Source organism: Dendrobates tinctorius, unplaced genomic scaffold (genome assembly GCF_039654945.1).
Source record: "Dendrobates tinctorius isolate UK_male_01 unplaced genomic scaffold, ASM3965494v1 ptg000011l, whole genome shotgun sequence".
NCBI lineage: Eukaryota > Metazoa > Chordata > Amphibia > Anura > Dendrobatidae > Dendrobates > Dendrobates tinctorius.
Genome location: NW_027361679.1, coordinates 8,181,737 through 8,205,678, shown reverse-complemented (window position 1 = coordinate 8,205,678; position 23,942 = coordinate 8,181,737). Strand labels below are relative to the sequence as shown.

The following is a 23,942-nucleotide window of genomic DNA, read 5'->3' as shown; positions in this document are numbered from 1 at the left end:
TTCTCCAGTCACCCATGTGTCCTGTTATCTAAAGTCATGGCCCAATGTGAACTTTATATTGGATCAGAAACTAAACTTTCATGGAGAGAGAGAGTGCATATGATCGACCTCTGCTCTATTCAGCCTGGGCCCATCAGTCAGGAAATGAATAGAGAAAGAACTTTCAAACTTGAGAGTAGCCTTTTAAATGGATCTGTCACCATTTTTTGCCACTTAATCTGAGAGCAGCATAATGTAGGGGCAAGGATTATGATTCCACCAATGTGTCACTTACTGGACGGCCTGATGTAGTTTTGATAAAATCACTGTTTATTACCGGTATATTATCATTGGTGAACTACGGTAATAATCCTGCTGACAGGCAGTCAAGCATATTCATGAGCTTTGTATAACCCCGCACCAAGACCTTTCTGAAATAACAGATGGAAGCGCATAAAGAACATCACTTTATCAATCTTTCACATGTAGCCATGACATTTTACTTTGCACAGCCAATACAGTCTCCATGCACTAGGATGGAAGAAGTATCATTAAACTGTGTGCTAATCCTCAGATGCCTCTTAAAATGTATTGCTGGTTCCTATACTTTTGGAAACATTGCTGATTATTAGTTATAATGCCAGGCTTGTTGAAAAATAAAGGTTACCAAATTCCGTTTCTAAGCTGTTCTTTTTATCCCTAGGAGTGTTTCAGGGGAAGCTGGCCAGCTCACAAACTACTGCATAAAAGAGCAAGTAAGTGTTTCTCTTCATGCAAAGTTCCCATGTACACTCGGGTGTTGTTTTCAACATGGAAATATCTTCTAGCTTGATCTCTCAAAGTTCAGTGCAATTATTTGTTTCAGAAGCAAGGTCTGTAACAAAAGATCGGTGCCGCGTCAGCTGAAATAAGATGCATGCCAAGAGATTCTAAAGGGTTTTGGCAAGTGCAGAAGCTAATTCAGAATGGCACCACCCGGCAACCACTGCCTTATGTTCAGCACTAATATCATCTTTGTCACAATGTGGAGGATGAATTCTTTTTTTAAGCTTAAAACCTTTAATATATTTTGTATTAAGTATTCCCATCTCGTATATTTATGACCTAAGTATGGGATATCACAAAACTTCCATTCTCGAGAGAGATGCGAGTCCTGGATGTGTGACTTGCCATATAAGTCTCTGTTCGTATCACCTCTAAGGTATGTTAGGATGACAAATGCCACTATATTAATATAACGTGGCATATAACTCTTAGGCTGAGTTCACACGTGGCGTTTTTTTCGCGTTTCCGCGGCGGTCTTAACCGCGCGATTTTGCCGCGAAAACGCGAAAAATAAGCATCCCATGCATTCCTATGGGATTCCGCAATGCTGTGCTAATGCTGCGGTTTTTACCGCGGCGAAATCGCTTCGCGGTAAAAAACGCAGCATGCTCATTAATTTGCGGAATCGCGGCGATCCCGCACCCATAGGAATGCATTGTTCCGCTTACTTCCCGCATGTGGCTGTGCACACCATGCGGAAAGTAAGCAGAACATTTGCGGATGGTACCCACGGTCCGGAGGAGAGGAGACAGTCCTCCGGGCTCCGGGTACCATATCCCTGTAAAAAATAGAATTTAATATAAAAAATATTGTTATTCTTACCTTCCGGCGTCCCGCGCAGCATTCCCGCCTCTCCACGCATCCGTTCCCAGTAATCCTTTGCGAAAATGCCCGCGATGGCGTCCGTTCTCGCGGGATCGCGAAGTCTCGCGGTCATTCGCGCGACGTCATCGCGGATTACCGCGAGAACGGACGTCATCGCGGGCATTTTCGCAAAGGATTACTGGGAACGGATGCGTGGAGAGGCGGGAATGCTGCGCGGGAAGCCGGAAGGTAAGAATAACAATATTTTTTATTTTTTTTTTTACATTCTATCTTTTACTACTGATGCTGCATAGGCGGCCTCAGTAGTAAAAAGTTGGTCACACTTGTCAAACATTATGTTTGACGAGTGTGACCAACCTGTCAATCAGCTCTCCAAGCGATGCTACAGATCGCTTGGTAAACGCTAGCATTTTGCAAGCTAAATACGCTTGCAAAATGCTAGTTTTTCCGCGGGAAAATCGCGGGAATTTAAAATGCTATTTTTCCCGCGGAATGGAATTCCGGAATTCTCGCGGTAATTTCCGCGAGAGTTCCGGTACGTGTGGACTTAGCCTTATAGGCTCCAGTGTTAAAAATTATTAATCTATTCTAGTTTTTTCTACCTGATGAATGCCAAAAGGGACACATTCATTAGGTGAATGGATGTTTAATATGTTTTCCAGGTATGCCAAGAAATTTTCAATGTGAACATAGTCTAACATGTGCAGTGTACTCGAGTTATTTCAATCTACCCACCATAATCCTAACACAGTTAAATGTTATAAAATAATAATTTTGCAAGGTTTAATGTAATCAAAAGCTTTTTGTTTTCTGGAAGATGAAAAAATCAAAGCAGAGGTTTCACCATGGACGATGGAAGGAGAAATCAACACCGATCCTTGGCTCGGCTATCATTATACTGGAAAACTCAGGCCACACTATCCGTTGGTAAGTGTTTATTAAGTCCCTTAAAGGGAATCTGTCACCCTTTTTTTTTTTTTTGGCCTTTTAGCTGCCGGCATAGACATCGGGGGCTTATCTACAGCATTCTGTAATGCTGTAGGTAACCTGAAAGAGAAGAAAAACAAGTTATATTATACTCACCGAGGTGGGCGGTCCGGTCCGATTGGTGTCGCCATCCCATCCGGCGCCTCCCTTCTTCATGCGATGACGTCCGCTTCTCCCGTCCTGTAATGGTTCCGGCGCACTGCTCTGCCCTGTTGAGGGCAGAGCAGAGTCCTGCAGTGCGCAGGCGTTGGGAGAGGTCTGGCGCCTGCGCACTGCAGAATTCTGCTCTGCCCTCAACAGGGCAGAGCAATGCGTCGGAGACGGGAGAAGAGGATGTCATTGCATGAAGAAGGGAGGCGTCGGACCGGACCGCCCACCTCAGTGAGTATAATATAACGTGCTTTTCTTCTCTTTCAGGTTACATCGGGGGCTTATCTACAGCATTACAGAATGCTGTAGATAAGCCCCCGATGTCTATGCCGGCAGCTAATTCCCTGTGCAGTGCATTCCATCCATTTAAATAGTGTCTATATTTTAGCTTTGGCCATGCCTCCTGACAAAGCCCAATGGTGGTGCTCCACCCATTCCTGGCCATAAACCTTGTCTCAAGGTATTGTCCTTTATTCCCAGCATTAGGGCCCCGTCACACATAGCGACTCACCAGCGATCCTGACAACGATGTCACCTTGTCAGGATCGCTGGTGTGTCGCTACATGATCGCTGGTGAGCTGTCAAACAGGCAGCTTCACCAGCGATCAGGACCAGTGACACTGCGGGTAACAAGCGACGCACGTCGCTTAGTTACCCGCAGTGTATCTTAGTTACCAGCGCGCTGATGCAGGGAGCTGGTACCCAAGGTACACATCGGGTTTTTAAGGGGTGCGCGGCACTTAGAAACCCAATGTGTTTCTAGGTGCCGCGCGCCCCTTAGAAACCGATGTGTACCTTGGTTACCAGCTCCTGGTCGCTGGTCTCCCGCCTGTCACACGCAGCGATGCGTGCTGGCCAGCGGGAGACCAGCGACCCCAAAAATGTTCAGACGTTTCAACAACGATCCCCGGCCGGGGGGCCGGTCGCTGATAGCTGTCACACATAGCGATCTCGCTGGTGAGATTGCTGTTGCGTCACAAAACTTGTGACTCAGCAGCGATCTCGCTAGCGAGATCGCTGTGTGTGACGGGGTCTTTACTGCTGAGACCACTTTTACACCGTATGTATGGTGTTTAGCTTGAGCTCTACTTGCTAGGTATGTGCTTTTGATATTTCTCTTTCATTCTCTGCTGCACTGATTTTAATCCAGCATGCTATATAATTATATTGCAGAGGCTCATGCATATATTCAATATGAATATATCAATTTAGGTTATAACACGTACTGACATTTCTCTTGCATGCTCCACTGCAGTGACCCGAAGTCACTACACACCATTTAACTTTACATTTTAGAGAGCTATGCATATGTTTACTATCAATATATCTCTTTACATTACATAGTAACATAGTTTTGAAGGCTGAAGGAAGACCTTATGTCCATCTAGTTCAGCCTATTTAGTGCAGCTGTTCTGCATTGTTGATCCTGGGGAAGGCAAAAAAAACCCAGAGTAGAAGCCAATTTTGTCCATAGGGAAAAAAATTCCTTCCCCCTAAGCTGAGTCAACCATCTGCCTATAATATTCTGTTATTCGTAACCTTCTATACTGTTACTCACAAGAAAAGCATCCATTCCTTTCTTAAATTCATTCAGTGAGTTGGCCATCACCACTTCCTCAGGAAGAGAATTCCAGAGTCTCACTGCTCTTACCGTGAAGAACCCTCTTCTATGCTGGTGCAGAAATTGTTTTTCCTCCAAACGAAGAGAATGCCCCCTTGTTCTTGTCACAGTCCTTGGTACAAACAGTTGATTGGAGAGATCTCTGTATTGCCCTCTGATATACTTGTACATATATATTAGGTCTCCCCTAAGTCTTCTCTTTTCTAGAGTAAATAGACCTAATTTTGATAACCTTTCTGGGTATTGTAGTGATCCAACTCCATTTATCATTTTAGTAGCCCGCCTTTGAACCCTTTCAAGTTCAGTAATGTCTTTCTTGAGCACTGGCGTCCAAAATTGCACACAATACTCCAAGTGTGGTCTGACGAGTGATTTGTACAGAGGGAGAATTATGTTTTCATCTCGTGTCCCCAGATCTCTTCTTATGCATCCCATGACCCTATTTGCTTTGGTGGCAGCTGCCTGACACTGGGCACTCCAATTTAGCTTCTTATTGACTAAGATGCCTAAGTCTTTTTCCATGTCTGATTTCCCCAGCAGTTTCCCATTTAGTAAGTAATTATAGCATCTGTTTCTCCTTCCCATGTGCATAACCTTACACTTATCTGTGTTAAACCTCATTTGCCATTTTTCAGCCCAATTCTCCAATTTACTCAAATCTATCTGTAGTTGCAAACTGTCCTCCTTTGTGTTAACTACCTTACATAGTTTTGTATCATCTGCAAATACTGATATTTTACTGTGTAAGCCATCCACTAGATCATTAATAAATATTAAATAGTAGGGGGCCCAATACAGAACCCTGTGGTACCCCACTAGTAACCCTGGCCCAATCTGAGTATGCACCATTAATAACCACTCTTTGTTTTCTATCACTAAGCCAGCTCCCTACCCATCTACACACATTTTCCCCTAGCCCAAGCTTTCTCATCTTACTTGCCAATCTTTTATGTGGGACAGTGTCAAATGCTTTAGAGAAGTCGAGATAAATGACATCCAATGATTCTCCTTGGTCCATTTGAGAGCTTACATCCTCATAGAAGCTGATCCGGTTAGTTTGACAGGAGCAATCCTTCATAAATCCATGTTGATATGGAGTTAAACATTTATTAACATTGAGATATTCCATAATGGTATCCCTTAGAAACCCATCAAACATTTTACCCACAACAGATGTTAAGCTTATTGGCCTATAGTTTCCAGGTTCCCTTTTACACCCCTTTTTGAATATTGGTACCACATTTGCTTGCCGCCAATCAAAAGGAACAGACCCTGTTTCTATAGAGTCTTTAAATATAAGGACGGTGATCATTACTTATGCACATAGTTATAGGGAACTCTATGCCTTAGCAAGCATATAATTTATCCTCCCTGTGTGTTTTTAGCTATACAGTATTATATATGATGTAATAAACTTTTTTTTTTTTTTTTTATATATTTTTGGCCCTTTTCTGCTGTCTTTTTTCATTAACCTCTCAAATGAGGTTCGCACATTAATTGCTGCTTTATATGCTCAGAGGAGGATTGGAAGAAACTCCTTTTGGTTTATATAAACATCCTCCTTATAGCATGGAAGAAGTAATTTACATAAAGTGATATCAGATGCCTTGTTGTTGAGAAATCATCTTTTATAAGGCATACAGGTAGGACTTTTTAAGTCTGTATCTTGTATGCCCATATTGATAGTTAGGTCAAATGTGGTGACAGATTCCCTTTTAAGTCATGTTTTGGCTGCGTTACTGGAGCAGCAGCTACAGGGAGAAAGTTAAATTATATTCTCCAGGTATCCGTTCACTTCCAGTCATCGGGACTGTGCAGGGAGGCATAAGTCACCGAACACTACACATTGAGTCCACTGTTATGCCCCTAGCTCCTTGACTGTTGGCCTGCTCTGCACACTTTAAAGGTTACATTGAGAGTAACCCTATATTTCCTGAAAAATACAGTTTCTGAAGGTTCCCTTTAAATTCCCCTTCCCATTTTCTTTCCACAGCTTTTCAGAAGTAAAATGTTAACTAAGGGTATGTGCACACGCTGCAGATTCTGCTGCATTGTACAGTACCTTTATTTCCTATGGAAATAAAAAAACGCAGTGCACATGCTGCGGATTTTTCCGCGGATTACAATCCGCAGCATGTCAATTCTTTGTGCGGATTCCGCTGCGGTTTGCTACCTTCAGCGTTGTGAGGTGAGAAACCGCAGGCTAATCCGCAGGTAAACCGCAGGTCTTTTGACCTGCGGATTTTACAAAATCCGCAGGGAGAAATCCGCATCTCGAAAAACTACGTGGGCACTTAACCTAAGTTGTGCCGATATGACAACCTCTTCAATCATTCACATGCTGACGTGCTTTTTTTTTTCTTGGATCATAGTATTGTTACGTCATCCAATTATGCTTCTGCTTTTGAACAACTGTGACCTGACTTAAAAGGCTAGGCTTCTTAGTTTTTGTAATTCTCATTTTGTCAGAAATGTTTCCTGACTAAAGCTGGAGTCACACATAACGACTCACCAATGATCCCAACAACAATATCAACGTGTCAGGATCGCTCGTGAATCGCTATGTGATCGCTGGTGAGCTGTCAAACAGACAGCTTCACCAGCGATCAGCACAGCGACGCCGAGCGCCCGGCATCGCAGTGTACCTTAGTTACCAGCGCGCTGATGCTGGCAGCTGGTAACTAAGGTACACATTGGGTATCTAAGGGACGTGCGTCCCTTAGATACCCGAAGTGTACCTTAGTTACCAGCTCCCTGCATCATCGCGCTGGTAACTAAGGTACACATCGGTTATCTAAGGGACGCTTGTCTCTTAGATACCCGATGTGTACATTAGTTACCAGCTGATCGCTGGTCTCCCGCCTGTCACGCAGCGATGCGTGCTGGCCAGCGGGAGACCAGCGACCAAAAAAATGTCCAGGACTTTCCTACAGCGATCAGCGATACCGGCAGGGGGGCCGGTCGCTGATCGCTGTCACACACAGCGATCTCGCTGGTGAGATCGCTGTTGTGTCAGAAAACTTGTGACTCAGCAGCGATCTCGCTAGCGAGATCGCTATGTGTGACTGGGCCCTAAGTATCCTGGGGAAAATGACCGCTGTCTTTTGTCTTCTAGTCTTTTAGTTAAAATGAAATAAATGGCAATAGTGCATTAAAATATTAGGATACTTCGTTAACATAATTTTGATAAAAATAAAAGTAACAGCCATCCCACCACATCAAGATGATCCTATTCGGGATGGTCCTAACCTCTAGTGTTAAAACCTTACCATATGTTAAGTGACGTAATGTGAATAAGGGCTGGGAAGGGCCGAGACCCAGCTAATTGACACCCAGGAATGGAACTACAGGAATGTAATGTCTAGCTCAAAGAAAAGGGATGTCACACCTTTATATGCACAAAGTGCATAAAATCTGAAGCAAAAACCTAGAGATGAACTGGGGTGGCTGAGGTGGGTATTTGACATGTCTGTGTCCCTGTTTAAAGGGAACCTGTCTCCCCCCCCCCCCCCCCCCCCCCCCTCAGGGCGTTTTTAAGTAAAAAAGCCACCTTCAGCAGCACTAAGGCTGCACTCTGTGAAGGTGGCTCTTCTGTTTCTGTTTTATAAATAGGTCCTCATACCTGTAATGCGTTCCATAGGTATGGTGTGTCCCCCTATATCAGCCGCCTCCCATCCGTCCATCATGCCCCTGTCTTACGTCTGGGCACCACCTCCCAGCCATCCATCATGCCCCTGCGCGTCGCCGCCTCCTCCTGTGTAGTATGCCTGCTCTGTGACAACTCTAGCTGCAGCTTCCCCCATCCCCCTCCTCCTCTTTCTTTTTCCTCCCTCAGCACGCATCTGAGCTGAGCTCCACAGAAGCAGGTCACTGGCAGGTCAGCTCATCAGCTAAGGTGTGTCACTGTAAAAAACCCTTTTATTTTAATAAATGTGCAGTATTGTATATATTATAAAGTCCTCTTGGCTTAATATTTTAATATTTCACTATCCTATCTCTAACTATTTTTTTTTCTATCCACCTGTCTATCTATCTATCCATTCATCTATCCATCCATCTATTCATCCATTATCTATCTATCCATCTTTCTATCTATCATTTGCCTATCTATTTTTCATCTATCTATAGATATCCATCTGTCATCTATCTTTTTTCTATCATCATCTATTTATCATTCATCTATCTATCCATCTATTTTTCTATCTATTTATCAATTCATCCATCTATCCATTTTTCTATCAGCTAGCTATCTCATTACATTTATCGATCTGTCATTTATCTATCATCTGTCTCATTCCTTCTATCTATAGATCTGTCTACCTATCTGTCTTTCATTGCATCTATTTATCCCATATCTATCTATAGATAGATGGAATTAGATAGAAGGAATGAGTTAAATAGATAATGGATAGATAATAGATAAATAATAGAATGAGCGATTGAAGGAATGAGATGGATGGATGGATATAGATAGATGATACATAGATGGATAGATAGATGATGGATAGATACATAGATGATATATGGATGGATAGATACATCGATAGATTATAGATAGATAGATGAAATATAGATAAATGATAGATAGAAAGATGGATAGATGATAGATACATAGTTGATAAATACATAGATAATGGATGAATAGATGAATGGATAGATGATGGATGGATAGATAGGATAGTGAAATATTAAGCCAATAGTGGACTTCATAATATATACAATACTGCACATTTATTGAAATAAAAGGGTTTTTTACAGTGACACACCTTAGCTGATGAGCTGACCTGCCAGTGACCTGCTTGTGTGGAGCTCAGCTCAGAGGCTAGTGCTGAGGGATGAAAAAAGAGGAAGAGGGGGATGGGGGAAGCTGCAGCTAGAGTTGTCACAGAGCAGGCATACTACACAGGAGGAGGCGGCGACGCACAGGGGCATGATGGATGGCTGGGAGGCGGTGCCCAGACGTAAGACAAGGGGCATGATGGACGGATGGGAGGCGGCTGATACAGGGGGACACACCATACCTATGGAACGCATTACAGGTATGAGGACCTATTTATAATATCAATATTTCTGCGTTACTAGGGGTCAGGATCATAAGAGCCACCTTCAGAGTGCAGCCTTAGGCCGGTTTCACATTAGCGCATTTTATGCGCACGCACGGCCGGGGGTAGCTCCGCCCCCGATCCGGCTCTCTGCCCGGCGTGCCCGTCCCTTGCCTGTAGCGCCGCCTCCTAGCGGACGGCGGCGCCTGCGATCGGCGCACCCTATCTTTAGCATAGGGTGCGCCGATCGTGCGCAGGTCGTGCGCTAGTTGCGCTTTGACCTGCGCTGCGCACTTATGACGGTGCGCCGTGCGCGCCAAAATCCGAAAAGTTGGATTTTGGCGCGCACGGCGCACCGTCAAAAGTGCGCAGCTCAGGTCAAAGCGCAACTAGCGCACGACCTGCGCACGATCGGCGCACCCTATGCTAAAGATAGGGTGCGCCGATCGCAGGCGCCGCCGTCCGCTAGGAGGCGGCGCTACAGGCAAGGGGCGGGCACGCCGGGCAGAGAGCCGGATCGGGGGCGGAGCTACCCCCGGCCGTGCGTGCGCATAAAATGCGCTAATGTGAAACCGGCCTTAGGCGTACTTCACACTAAGCGAGATTGCTAATGCGTCACCGATTTTGTGACGCATCAGCGATCTTGCCAGCGATCTCGCTGTGTGTGGCACGCATCAGCGACCGGCCCCCCCGCTGGGTGTAGCTTATCGTGCAGGATTGTCCTGGGCCATTTTATGATCGTTGGTCTCCCGCTGGCCAGCACACATCGCTGCGTGTGGCAGCAGGAGACCAACGATCAGCGAGCTCCCAGCGCTGTAAGCAGACGCTGGGAGCTGGTATTCAGGGTAAATAGCGGGTAACTAAGCGTGTGCGTCGCTTAGTTACCCGCTGTGTACCCTGGATACCAGCTCCCAGCGCAAGCACGCTGGTATCAAGGATAAACAGCGGGTAACTAAGCGACGCGCACGCTTAGTTACCTGATATTTACCTTGGATACCAGCGTCCTCGCTGGTCCTGATCGCTGGTGAGTCTGCTTGTTTGGCAGCTCACCAGCCATCATGTAGTGACGCACCAACGATCCTGACTAGGTCGTATCGTTGGGATCGCTGGTGCGTCGTTTAGTGTAACGGGACCCTAAGTGCTGCTGAAGGTGGCTCTTTTACTTTAAAACGCCCTGGGGGGGTGACAGGTTCTCTTTAATTATGAACAATCATGCTGGGTGGTTTAGTAATGGGATATGACTGTAACATGTGAACTGTTAGTCGTGTCCTTTAATGGCTGTACCTTTTGCATTACTTGATTCCGCTTATTTTTTTTAAATAACTTTTTTAAATGTATTCTTGTCATTTTGTAGATGTGATTTTGTAAAAATTGTATTAAATACAAAAAGCTTTTTAGATAGTGTGTGTGTGTGTATATATGGGAGTGGTTTGTGAATACCTTTTGGTATTTTATATGTAGACATTATTTAAATTCAGTAGCCTGGCCAATATATTGAACCTTACTAGCTTATGTTGCATTTTTTTTTTTTTTTTTTTACACACAACCATGTGAAAAATGACCCATGTTCACAAACATAGGCTAAGGCTAGCTTCACACTAGCGCATTTTACATGCAGCACACGGTGCCGCTAAGCCCCGCCCCGTCCTGTCATCTCCTCCTACTATTGCACATGGCCGCATGCGATCTGTGCACCCTATCTTTAGCATAGGGTGCGCAGACCGTGCGTTGGCTGTGCGCTAGTAGGATTTTTGCATGCGCTGCGCACTTTTGAAGGTGCGCCAGTGTGCGCTGAACGCACCATGTTGCATTTTGGCGCGCTCGGCACACCTTCAAAAGTGCGCAGCGCACGCAAAAATCCTACTAGCGCATGGTCTGCGCATCCTATGCTAAAGATAGGGTGCGCAGATCGTATGCGGCCGTGTGCGATAGTAGGAGGAGATGATTGGATGGAGCGGGCAGAGGGTGGGGCTTAGCGGCGCCGTGCGCTGCATGTAAAATGCGCTAATGTGAAGCTAGCCTAACATTGACAAATATGCATGTGTGAAGCTGGTCTAGATGAAACTGGCCAAAACAGCTGTTTTTGACAGGCTAATATGTAAAAAATGAACATTTTCTCCCCTAGCATTTGCTGGTTGAAAGAAAGATCGATTATGTTGGATTTTAGTTATTGTGGGAGAGAAGCAGCTGAGCAAGGTATCTGGATTATGTTGATTCTCATCGTGCTATCGAGACGATGCAGGAAAAGCCAAGAACGTATGTGTATGGGCGGGTCAGGAGGATTAACCCGATATGGCAACCCTAAAGGGTTTCCCAATTACTGATCCGTGGGATAACATACCTTTCTGATCAGTAAAGGTCCTACCGTAGGGGGCCCCCATGTATTCCAAGAGCAGTCTCAGAAATGTCCCATCACTCTATTTATTCTCTGTGGGATGGCTGGAGATGACCCTTAAAACCTGGTTACAGATATGAGACCTTAACGTGCAGATTATTAACAGACCGGCCAACTTATGGTTTGACCACTACAGGCATCAGACTGTCATTGAGCTAAAAAAAAAAAAAAAGCACCGTGACTAGATTCTGCAGATAAATCTCATGTCTGTGGCAAGATTACGAGTACTCCACAGAAGAACTCGCTGCCAACCCTTGGAAGATATACGACAAGGACCTTTGACATGTAATCGGCCATTTGTATATTGTGTGTGCATTTATCTTTCAGATGCCAATGAGACCGGTGCCAAGCTACATACAAAGGCCAGATTATGCAGAGCACCCATTAGGTAATGTGAAGCACTTAAAATTACCACCAAATGCATCCTCTCATGTTATGGCGTACGTGCATTTTTGATTTATGAGATAAATGAGAATCATTACAACTTAAAACTGGTGTCTGTGTTTTAGGAATGTCACAATCTGAACAAGCCTTGAAGGGAACTTCCCAAATTAAAGTGCTTTCTCCAGAAGAAATTGAAGGCATGCGCATTGTATGTAAGGTAAGATTTCATTCAGATGCAGCATTTATATGGATGACTACTAGATAGAAATCTTTGCACAAGCTATTCTCAAAGTGCAGTTTGGTCTGCCCCATGGCTGCCATCTTGATTCCCTTCATAAGTTGAGGATCCAAGAAAAGCACTTCTGAGCATCCGCGCTGCTTTAGTGATAAGAATTCTTCAGAAATCCATATAAATCTTTCAAGTTCTTTATTATATGTACTACAGAAACTACGCGTTTCGAAGTGACAAACCGCACCTCTTCTTCAGGTTACAGTACAGAGTTACAGACAACTCTGTACTGTAACCTGAAGAAGAGGTGCGGTTTGTCACTTCGAAACGCGTAGTTTCTGTAGTACATATAATAAAGAACTTGAAAGATTTATATGGATTTCTGAAGAATTCTTATTACTAAAGCAGCGCGGATGCTCAGAAGTGCTTTTCTTGGATCCTCAACTTATGATACCTAGTGGACGCTGTCCACCTGCACGAGCTCTGCAGCAGCTATATGACTGCAACAAACGTTGAGAGTGGTTGTGTCTGAACACAACCCATAAAGGGTGAGTACTCCAGAGTACTTTTATATTTTAATTGATTTATACCAGGTGAAGCCCTATGTCTGCGCCCCCGCCCTTGTTTTCTCTTATATCTTGATTCCCTTGTAATTAACAGCCACAGGTTATCTGTGGGCAAAGTTTCAGTCATGCGGCCAACCTCACGTTTGTTTTCACCCGAAGTGTTCAATTACCCTGCAGGACCACCAAAGGGAAAATGTAAGTATTTACATCACTTGTTTGAATCAGTGAGTTGTCTCTGTATTACAGGACAGGTCCTCCAGAGCAAGTTGCTTCTTGTTACCCTTCTGTTCAGGTTTCTCATCAGTGACTCCTTTTTGTTTCCTGAGAATTGTACAATAGGGTTCAAGAAAATGGATTTTCCAAACTTGATAGCTTTTTTTAAAGCGTCATTCCAGCATTTTTTTCCCCCAAACACTGAAGTGGTGCTTTAGAAGTCCCCTGCCCCCCTGGTCATATACTCGCCCTCCAATGTCTTCACCATTTTGGGGCACCATCTTGTGATCTCAGCTTCTGACTGGCCGGAAGTGGGAAGTCAGACGCTACGACTAGAGTTGAGCGACTTTGGTCGGATCGGGTTTCATGAAACAAAATTTGTTTCACATGAAACTGGTCCGACTAGGGCAAAAAAAGTCGGAGTTTCGTCCGAAACCCGACCCCAATGCAAGTCAATGGGAAATAAAAGTCGGCATTGAGCGGATGACATTCATCCATTCAATGCCGACTTTTATTCCCCATTGACTTGCATTGGGGTCGGGTTTCGGACGAAACTCCGACTTTTTTTGCACTAGTTGGGCCAGTTTCATCTGAAACAAATTTTGTTTCATGAAACCCGATCCGACCAAAGTCGCTCAACTCTAGCTACGACACAAGCTATCAATGCAAGTCTATGAGAACCAGAACGAGACTCCTATAGACTTGTTTTGAAAAGAGACCTCAGGTCACTTTCTGCTGGAGACCAACAGGAGTGACACTTGAAAAACATTGAAGGTGGCGGCAGGTGAGTGTGGGATAGGGGAATTACATTTAAAAGGGAACCTTGTCAGCAGGATTGTGCACCGTAACCTACACAGTGTCAGATTGGCGCCGTTATACTCTTTATAATGATATCAGGGTTGATGAAATCCGTTTTGTGGTTCTTGTTTAATCTGTATTTTCAGTTTGAGTTAATTCTCGTGCTTCGGGGCGGCCTGTGGGCGGGGCTTTGTGGTGCACAAACCTGCGGACAGGTTCCCTCACCACTCCAGCAGTGCAGTAAAACAACCCTATGTAGTCTTTCTTTAACCCATTCATGACCTTGCGATTTTTCCCATTGTGCATTTTCGTTATTTTCTGCCCCTTCTTCCAAGAGCCATAACATTATTCCTGTCAATATAGCTGTATAAGGGCTTGTTTTTTGTGTGATGAGTTGTACTTTTGAATGATTGCATTCATTTTGCCATATAGTCTACTGGAAATTGGGGAAAAATTTCCAAGTGCAGTGAAATTGCAAAAAGTGCTATTCCACAGTTTTTATGGTATTTTATTTGCCTTGTTCACTATATGATAAACCTAACCTGGCAACATGATTCCTCGCATCAGATACCAAATATGTATAGGTTTCTTTGTTTTTTTTGCTTGTTTTTTATTTTTTCTTAAGTGTAAAAAGAAGAAAAAATCTGAAATCTGTCACCATTTTCCGAGACCCGTAGTGGTTTCATATTTGGGATCTGGGGCTGGGTGAGGCTTTTTTTTTTTTTTTTTTCTTCCATCACGCTCAGCTGATCATTCTTTTTCTTTCTTTCTTTTTTTCTTTTTTCTCTTTATACCAGTTTGGGGTAGCTACAATGTTTTGATATTTTGAGCGCCTTTTATTGCAGTGTTGTGGTAGCCAAAAAAATTTAATTCTTGTGTTTTCATTTTTTATCTTGCTACATGGTTTATAGATCAGAAATATCTGATCACAATATAAAAAAAATCTGAATGCAGCAATACCAAATATGCATGTTTTTATTCTTCTTTAATTGTTTTATTTTCAATGGGATAAAAGGGTGGTGATTTGAACTTTTCTTAGGTTTTTTTTTTTCACACTTTTTTACTGCCTTCCATAGTCCTATTAGGAGACTTGAAGCGGCGATCGTTCTATCGCCTGTGCTACACTTAGCAGGACATCAGCTCTGTATGTATTGAAGGAACCACAATCTTCTGTGAACACTTGAATTTTCTTTAACACTCCACCCTCTGCTGTTAAAGTCACTTGATGGCTAATTAAATCGGCCATCAAGTTCAGGGAAAGATGTGGGCTCTGCTTGCAAGCCTACATCAAAGGCAGGGACACGGCCGATGATGTAAATATACGCCAAAGGTTGTGAAAGGGTTAAAGGAATACACAGATAACTGCTCTTTACACGCATCCTTATGAAGCCTAAAAATCGTCAAAAAAATGGAAATCTTAAACTAGCATTTTAAACTTAGTTCTTAGTGTTTCACATTCTGAGAACATGGCAACCTGCATGTTTAATAGCCTTTAACCGCTTCCTGACCGCCCACTGTAGATAAACGTTGGCGCTTGCTGGGCTTTGTGCAGCGCCGACGTTTATCTACTGTCGGCGGTTTTGTGCCCCCTGGGACCCCCACATACCTTACAACGCGGGGATCCCGGTGCACAATGCATGCTGGGACCCCCGACGTCATCGAGACCTGATTGGTTGAGGTCCTGATGACGTCGACGTCACAGCAGCCAATGGGAGCGATCGCTGGTAAAGCTGCTTGTTTCCCGGCGATCTCACTCATTGTAACGCGGCTTCTCCTCTGATCTCACACTGACAGATGATCAGAGGTGAAGCAGCGTTAAGGTGTCACTAGATCGCTGCCTGGCACAGCTGATCGCTGCCTGGCACAACTGTGCCAGGCAGCGATCTTGTCACACAGTAACGCTGCTTCTCCTCTGATCATCTGTCATTGTGAGATCAGAGGAGAAGTCGCGTTACTATGTGCCAGGCAGCGATCTTGTCACATAGTAACGCTGCTTCACCTCTGATCATCTGTCAGTGTGAGATCAGAGGAGAAGTGGCGTTACTATGAGTCAGATCGCAGGGCAGCGATCTTGTCACAAAAAGAAAAAAAAGTAAAGAAAAAAAAAAAGCAGGTACACAGGTTAGGGTTAGGGTTAGCGCTAGGGTTAGGGCTATGGTTAGGGCTAGGGCTGGGATTAAGCTTATGGGTGTGTTGGTGTTAGGTTTGTGGTTAGGGTTATGGTTAAGGCTGAGATTAGGGTTAGGGGTGTGTTGGGGTTATGGTTGGAATTAGAATTGGGGGTTTCCGCTGTTTAGGTACATCAGGGGCTCTGTAAATGCAATATGACGCCCGCAGACCATTCCATCAAAGTCTGCATTTCAGAACGTCACTACTTCCCTTCCGAGCCCCACCATGTGCCCAAACAGTAGTTTTCTCCCACATATGGGGTACCAGCGTACTCAGGACAATTTGGACAACAACTCTTAGGGTCCAATTTCTCCTGTTACCCTTGTGAAAATTAAAAATTGGAGGCTAAAAGATCATTTTTGTGGAAAAAAAATGATTTTTTTATTTTCACGGCTCTACATTATAAACTTTAGTGAAACACTTGGGGGTTCAAAGTGCTCACCACACATCTAGATAAGTCCCTTGGGGGGGGGGTCTAATTTCCAAAATGGGGTCACTTGTGGGGGGTTTCCACTGTTTAGGTACATCAGGGGCTCTGCAAACGCGACATGACACCCGCAGACCATTACATCAAAGTCTGCATTCCAGAACATCACTACTTCCCTTCCGAGCCCCACCGTGTGCCCAAACAGTAGTTTTCTTCCACATATGGGGTACCAGTGTACTCAGAACAAATTGGACAACAACTTTTGGGGTCCAATTTCTCCTGTTACCCTTGTGAAAATAAGAAATTGGGGGCTAAAAGATCATTTTATGGAAAAAAAATGATTTTTTATTTTCATGGCTCTACGTTATAAACTTCTGTGAAGCACTTGGGGGTTCAAAGTGTTCACGACACATCTAGATAAGTTCTTTAAGGGGTCTAGTTTCCAAAATGGGGTCACTTGTGGGGGGTTTCCACTGTTTAGGTACATCAGGGGCTCTCCAAATGCGACATGGCATCCGATCTCAATTCCAGCCAATTCTGCATTGAAAAAGTCAAACGGCACTCCTTCCGTTCTGAGCTCTGCCATGTGCTCAAACAGTAGTTTAGCCCCACATATGGGGTAGTGGCGTATTCGGGAGAAATTGCACAAAAAATTTTGTGGTTCATTTTCTCTTTTTACACTTGTAAAAAAAAAAAAAAAAATGGTTTTGAAGTAAAATGTTTGTGAAAAAAAGTTAAATGTTTATTTTTTCCTTCCATATTCCATTCATTCATGTGAAGCACCTGAAGGGTTAATAAACTTCTTGAATGTGGTTTTGAGTACATTGAGAGGTGCAGTTTTTAGAATGGTGTCACTTTTGGGTATTTTCTGTCATATTGACCCCCCAAACTCACTTCAAATGTGAGGTGGTCCCAGAAAAAAATGGTGTTGCAAATTTTGTTGTAAAAATGAGAAATCGCTGGTCAACTTTTAACCCTTATAACTTCCTAAAAAAAAAAAAAAAAATTGTTTCCAAAATTGTGCAGATGTAAAGTAGACATGTGGGAAATGTTATTTATTAACTATTTTGTGCGATATCACTCTCTGATTTAAGGGCATAAAAATTAAAAGTTTGAAAATTGCAAAATTTTCTAAATTTTCGCCAAATTTTGATTTTTTGAACAAATAAGCGCAGATCATATCTAAAAAATTTTAACACCATCATGAAGTACAATAGGTCATGAGAAAACAATGTCAGAATCAGTAGGATCCGTTGAAGCGTTCTAGAGTTATGACCTCATAAATGACACTGGTCAGAATTGAAAAAATTGGCCCGGTCACGAAGGCAAAAACGGGCTCGGGTGCGAAGGGGTTAATGTGTAATGTCTGATTTCTGCCCACCAAATAATACTCCAACCTTTTTCACTTTATAGCTGGCTAGAGAAGTCCTGGATGTGGCTGCAATGATGGTGAGGGCTGGAGTCACTACTGAAGAGATAGACCATGCAGTACATTTGGTAAGCACCTTTTATGTAATCTACTTTCTTTGCCCCTTTTTCTCTTCGGCAAACCACTTGTCACTTGCCCCTTCTTATTTGTAGTTGCCATTCTATAAGGCACTATAACACTAATAAGTAGATATAATATTCTCCCTCCCAATGATTAAGCCTAGGCTTTATTTCCTAATGACTTAGAAGCATACTACATTGAATGTTTTGTCCTGCTTGGATGCCATGGCTGCCATTTCGCCAGGCAGAAAAGGGTGCGCTACACTGTGGAGCATTGTTACCTATGCACATAAAATATGGATAGCGGTACAACTACCCCGTCTTTGTCCGATCACTTGTCAGAGATCGCTTTTAGTAACGCAAATACAAAAATGTAGAGCAATGTTTGGTGCCTAATGAAGATCTGTATTGAAAATACATTTTCTAAATAGCATAGGAATGTTATTGTTTTAAGTAAATGAGAAATATAAAAATTTATGGTGAAGAATTTAGACTTTAGAATCACCGGTAAAGAAACGCCAAAGATCCCGCCACATTTTCTGTAAACTTGTTGCAATGTGTGACAACCTGTCGGGGAAAGAGTTAAAGGGAACCGGACACCCCCCCCCCCCCCCCCCAGGCGTTTTTAAGTAAAAGAGCCACCTTGTGCAGCACTAATGCTGCATTCTGTCAAGGTGGCTCTGTTACTTAGCTTCCGTTCCACCGCAGAAATAATCGTTTATAAAATTGTTCAAAAATACCTGAAATTTGACAGGGGGCAGGTCTTTCCCCCTCTGACAGACGCCTCGCATCCATCAGTCATTTCGTATTTGGCGCCGCCTCTTCCGTTTTCTTTTGAAATGCTGGCGCCTGCGCTGTACTATAGTTTCGTGGGCATGCGCAGTTAGCGCTGCCTGACGTGCCTGTGCTCTCAGACCACATCCTGGCCTTCATATCGCGTGGCCACAGATCCCGTGGCTGGGAATCTTGGGCACGAGAGCCGCAGATAACCAATGTGCATGCCCGAGATTGTGTTTTTGAACAATTTTATAAACTATTATTTTCCTGTCTCCCATGACGGCACACATGAGAGAGGGGATCCGCCCAGTCAGGACAAGAACCCTACTGAAGATAAAAGGGGCGGTACCTCTCCCTCGCTTTAGTTGGGTTTCCTGTCCTGACAGGGACCTGTGTACTGAAGAAACACGTACCTGCCCCTCTCTCGTGCCGGCGGGGAGGGGTCCTGGGCGCTGTGCGTCGGGAGGGGGAAGCGCCATCCGCGGTTCCCCCGGGGGCTCAGCGTCCGAGCGGGCGCAGAAGCAGCACGGCTGGGGTCCTGGGGCTCTGCCGTGGCTGCCCCGCGCCGCCCTCTCCCCCCTGCCACATCGAGGAGGAGCGGCCGCTTCCGGGTCGTGCCCGCTTCCGGGTCTCAACCCTCTGACGTCGCACGGAGGGCACGCTGGGAAGGGGCGTGCCCGCGTGACGTCGGGAGGCAGCGCCGGAATCCAAGATGACGGCGCCCATAGGAAAAAACACCGGCTGGCAAAAGAAGATCCCGGCGGCAGGGGGGGGGGGGGGGGGGGGAGTGGCTGTAGGGGTAACCGGAGGAGGCGGAGAGTGCAGTGGATCCCCCTTACATAAGGGGGATGACCACAGAAGATGCACTCATGCCCAAGGCTTCAAAATGGAAGTGGGGTAAGATGAGCAGCAGCAGCGACGGCAGCAGCAAGAGCTCTCGCCAGATGCCAGGCCGAGCCGCCAGCATACCAGGAGCAGCCGCTCGAGTGGTGGGAGTGGCAGTCATAGACGCGACCAGCATGACTCTGAGACGTCCAGAAGAAACGTCACGAGTGCATCTGAGGAACCTCCGAGATCGGTACCCCTGATTGACAGCGGTGGTGAGTGATCTACGTGAATGTCACCCTTATGGTAACGGGGTTCCATTTTCTCTGTTTGATTACTAGGGGTCGAGGAAGGCTAGCAGCAAAACCAAGAATAGAGAATGCGCCCTATGCAAACACCCGCTGGCAGATCAGTGGCAGAAAGATCTCTGCGCTGACTGTATAAACAGAACTATACAGGAGGAAACCCCTGATTTGGTGACTAGCCTTAAGGCTATAATACAAGAGGAAGTGAAAGGTTCCCTAAAGGCAGCCCTTAAAAAGAAGGGTAAAAGAAGCCGTAGAAGGGATTCTGATTCAGAGGCCTCGCCAGGGCAGAAGGGGCGGGAAAGATCCTTATCCCCCCTCCACCTCCTCTTCCTCTACTCAGTCCTCAGAATCCTCCTCGGACAGCGATATAGGCGGGCGTCCGTGTTTCCCAACAGAGGACGTGGAAAAGCTGGTCAAAGCTATCAGGGCTACAATGGGCCTTAAGGAGGAAAAAACTCCTAAATCATTGGAGGATGTGATGTTTGGAGGACTAGAGGAAAGGAAAAAACGTACCTTCCCTGTAAATGATAAGATAAGATCCCTAATTGACAGGGAATGGAAAAAACCTGAGGTCGGGGGGCTTACCTTCTACATCAAAAAGGAGGTACCCGTTTGAGCAAAAGGATTCAGAAACCTGGGGAAAAGTCCCAAAAATTGATGGGGCCGTAGCCAAATCCTCAAAAAAGGTATCTCTACCATTAGAGGACTCTGAAAGACCCGCTGGATAAAAAAGCGGACCGTTTCCTAAAGCATATCTGGGAAGCTTCGGCAGGTGGATTAAAACCAGCAATTGCTGGTACTTGTACTGCTCGTGCCCTCATGGTTTGGCTACAACAAATAAAGGACCAGATCAAGGATAGAGTTCCTAGGGACGAAATTCTGTCTAATCGTACACGGAGCAGCGGCTTTCCTAGCGTATTCCTCTGCAGATTCCGCAAGATTGACAGCTAGAGCAGCAAGCCTGTCAAATGCGGCAAGACGAGCCCTGTGGCTTAAAGGGTGTCCTGGAGATTTGCCATCAAAATATAGATTATGTTCCATTCCATGTGATGGCCAATTCCTCTTCGGAAACTAGAAGAAATTTTGGAACATGCGGGGGATAGGAATAAAGGCTTTCCCTGATTTCCGGGAGAACCTAAAAAGCAGCCCTTTCGGAGGAGGAGATTTAACAGGGGTCGTCCCCCGGGAGATAGGGAAAAACTGGGACTTTAAAGAAAGGAGAGGATCGGACTATATGTTCAAAGGGCCCTCCACTTCCTCCAAAAAATCTTCCCAATGACAGCAGGCCGGAGGTAGGGGGAAGGCTTTCTCTCTTCCTTCCCGCCTGGGCAAATTCTCCCCCAGTACATGGGTCCTAAACATAATCAAGGACGGTTTAAAAATAAAATTCATCCGTCCTCCCAGGCATACCTTTGTAATGACACCCCGAAAGAGAGCCCAAGAGCAACAGCTAGCCCTGGAGACAGAAGTCTTGGGTCTAGTTCAAAAACAAGTCCTACAGGAAGTCCCAGTTCAAGAAGAAGGAAGGGGGTTCTACTCCCCCCTCTTCTTAATACAAAAACCAGACGGCTCTTGGAGAACCATAGTCAACCTAAGAAGACTCAATCAGTGGGTAGACAATTGCTCCTTCAAAATGGAGTCAATCAATCCGGCCACAAAGATCCTGTTCGAGCACTCATGGCAGTGATAGACTTAAAAGATGCCTACTATCACATCCCAATTCATCGGGAGTATCAAAAATACTTGAGTAGCGCTCTGTCCAAGGACAGGTGAAACACTACCAATACGCAGCCCTTCAGTTTGGCTTGTCTACAGCCCCCAGAGTGTTCACCAAACCAAAGTGATTGCCGAAATAATGTCTTTTCTTCGTTCCTGGGACATAGTGATCGTCCCATACCTAGACGACTTTCTTGTAATAGGGAGGTCGGACACCCACTGCACATACCAAGTGAAGGAAGTGATATCAACTTTAGTAGGACTAGGATGGATAGTAAACATCCCCAAGTCAAGATTAACACCAGTAAAAGAACAATCCTTCCTGGGGTTAATATTGGACTCCGAGCGACAACGCTGCCTCCTGCCAGAGAACAAAGTGACCAAGATAAGGGGCCTAGCTCGCACAGCGATACAAAAGCCAGCTATGATACTGAGGAACGCAATGTCCCTTTTAGGCTCGTTGACATGCATGCCCGCGGTAGCGTGGGCGCAGTACCACTTAAGACAACTACAGTGGGAAGTTGTCAGCACAGAAACAATTAAAAGGGCATTTAGAGGGCAAACTATGTCTCTCCTTGGCTGTAAGAGATTCCCTGCTCTGGTGGACTGTAGAAAAGAATCTAACAGCCGGTGTTCCGTGGCAAAAACCAGTCGAGGACATTATTACAACCGACGCGAGTGCCACAGGATGGGGAGCACACCTGAGATCCCACTCAATACAGGCGACCTGGTCCTCGCTAGAAAAGGTTAAGGGTTCAAATGTAAAAGAACTATGGGCAGTCGAAAAAGCCGTGAAACATTTCCTTCCCTTGCTTCGGGGTCGCCACACCCGAGTCATGACGGACAATCAGGCAGTAGTAGCCTACATCAATCATCAAGGAGGAACGAGATCTCGGGGCCTCATGCAAATATCGAATCTACTCTTCCAGCTAGCAGAACATCATCTGTTATCCATCACAGCACTGCATATAAAGGGGGTAGGAAATACACAGGCAGACTTCCTGAGTCGCAGGCACCTAAGACAAGGGGAATGGTCCCTAAACCCCCAAGTCTTCCAACAAAAATAGTTCAGGCCTGGGGCAAACCAGAAATAGACTTGTTCGCTACCGCACGCAACAGAAAGGTCAGGAAGTTCTGCTCACTGAATCCAAGGGAAAACCCCTTCGCAGTAGATGCCCTACAAATACCCTGGAAGTTCATCATGGCCTATGCATTTCCCCCGATAACAATGATCCCAGTAGTGGTCAGGAAAATCAAGGAGGATCGAGCGAGAATAATTCTTTATAGCTCCATTTTGGCCGAGGAAGCCTTGGTTCTGTCAGTGACAGATCCATGGATATTACCGAAGATTCCAGACCTGCTTTCCCAGGGACCAGTGGTCCACTCTCAAGTGAAGGGCTTCCATCTAGCAGCCTGGAATTTGAGAGGGCGCTACTGCGTCACCAGAGATTCTCTCCAGGGTTAGTCTCCACGCTGTTGAAAAGTAGGAAACCTATAACATCCCAAATCTACGGTAGAACGTGGAAAAAGTTCCTAGACTTCCTGGGGGAACCTTTTGGGGGATGTAGCTCCAGTGGGGCCTATCCTAGAATTCCTACAGTCGGGGCTGCAACTTGGGTTAGCCACTAACATACTCAAGGTCCAAGTCTCAACTTTGGGGGCCCTATATAACTGCAACCTAGCAGCCAATAGGTGGGTGTCCCGGTTCATAAGATCCTGTGGCAGGTCAAGGCCGGTCATTATCCCAAAGATACCACCCTGGGACCTCAACCTAGTCTTAGAGGCCTTAACTAAAGATCCCTTTGAACCATTACTAGAGCTATCATCAAAGCTACTCACACTTAAAACTGTTACTGGTAGCCTTAACATCAGCCCGGAGAGGGAGCGACCTACAAGCTCTGTCTATATGCCCTCCATATAAGCAGATCTTGGATGACCGAGTGGTTCTAAGACCTGGCCTACCTCCCCAAGGTAGTCCAAAAGTTTCATAGGACTCAGGAAATCTCCTTGCCATCTTTCTGTAATAATCCTAGAAACCCTGGGGAGCAAAAGTTCCATACATTAGATGTAAGGAGAGCCATATTACAGTATATGTCAATAACTAGTCAGTGGAGGAAAGATCAGTCCCTTTTTGTAGCCTTTCAGGGTAGTAGAAAAGGGTATGGGGTAGCTAAGAGTACCATTGCCAGATGGATCAGGGAGGCCATTATGTTATCCT

General features: G+C 45.1%; 1 protein-coding gene across 1 annotated transcript in view; it reads left to right on the top strand.

Moving 5' to 3' along the window:
* METAP1 (methionyl aminopeptidase 1) overlaps nt 1–23,942 on the top strand; it is a 73,992-nt gene that overhangs the window by 26,531 nt on the left and 23,519 nt on the right. Inside the window, exons 2-6 of the mRNA XM_073589713.1 lie at nt 683–734; nt 2,447–2,556; nt 12,152–12,212; nt 12,334–12,425; nt 18,024–18,107. Coding sequence (XP_073445814.1) covers nt 683–734; nt 2,447–2,556; nt 12,152–12,212; nt 12,334–12,425; nt 18,024–18,107 — 399 coding nt within the window. The remainder of the gene's footprint in view (nt 1–682; nt 735–2,446; nt 2,557–12,151; nt 12,213–12,333; nt 12,426–18,023; nt 18,108–23,942) is intronic.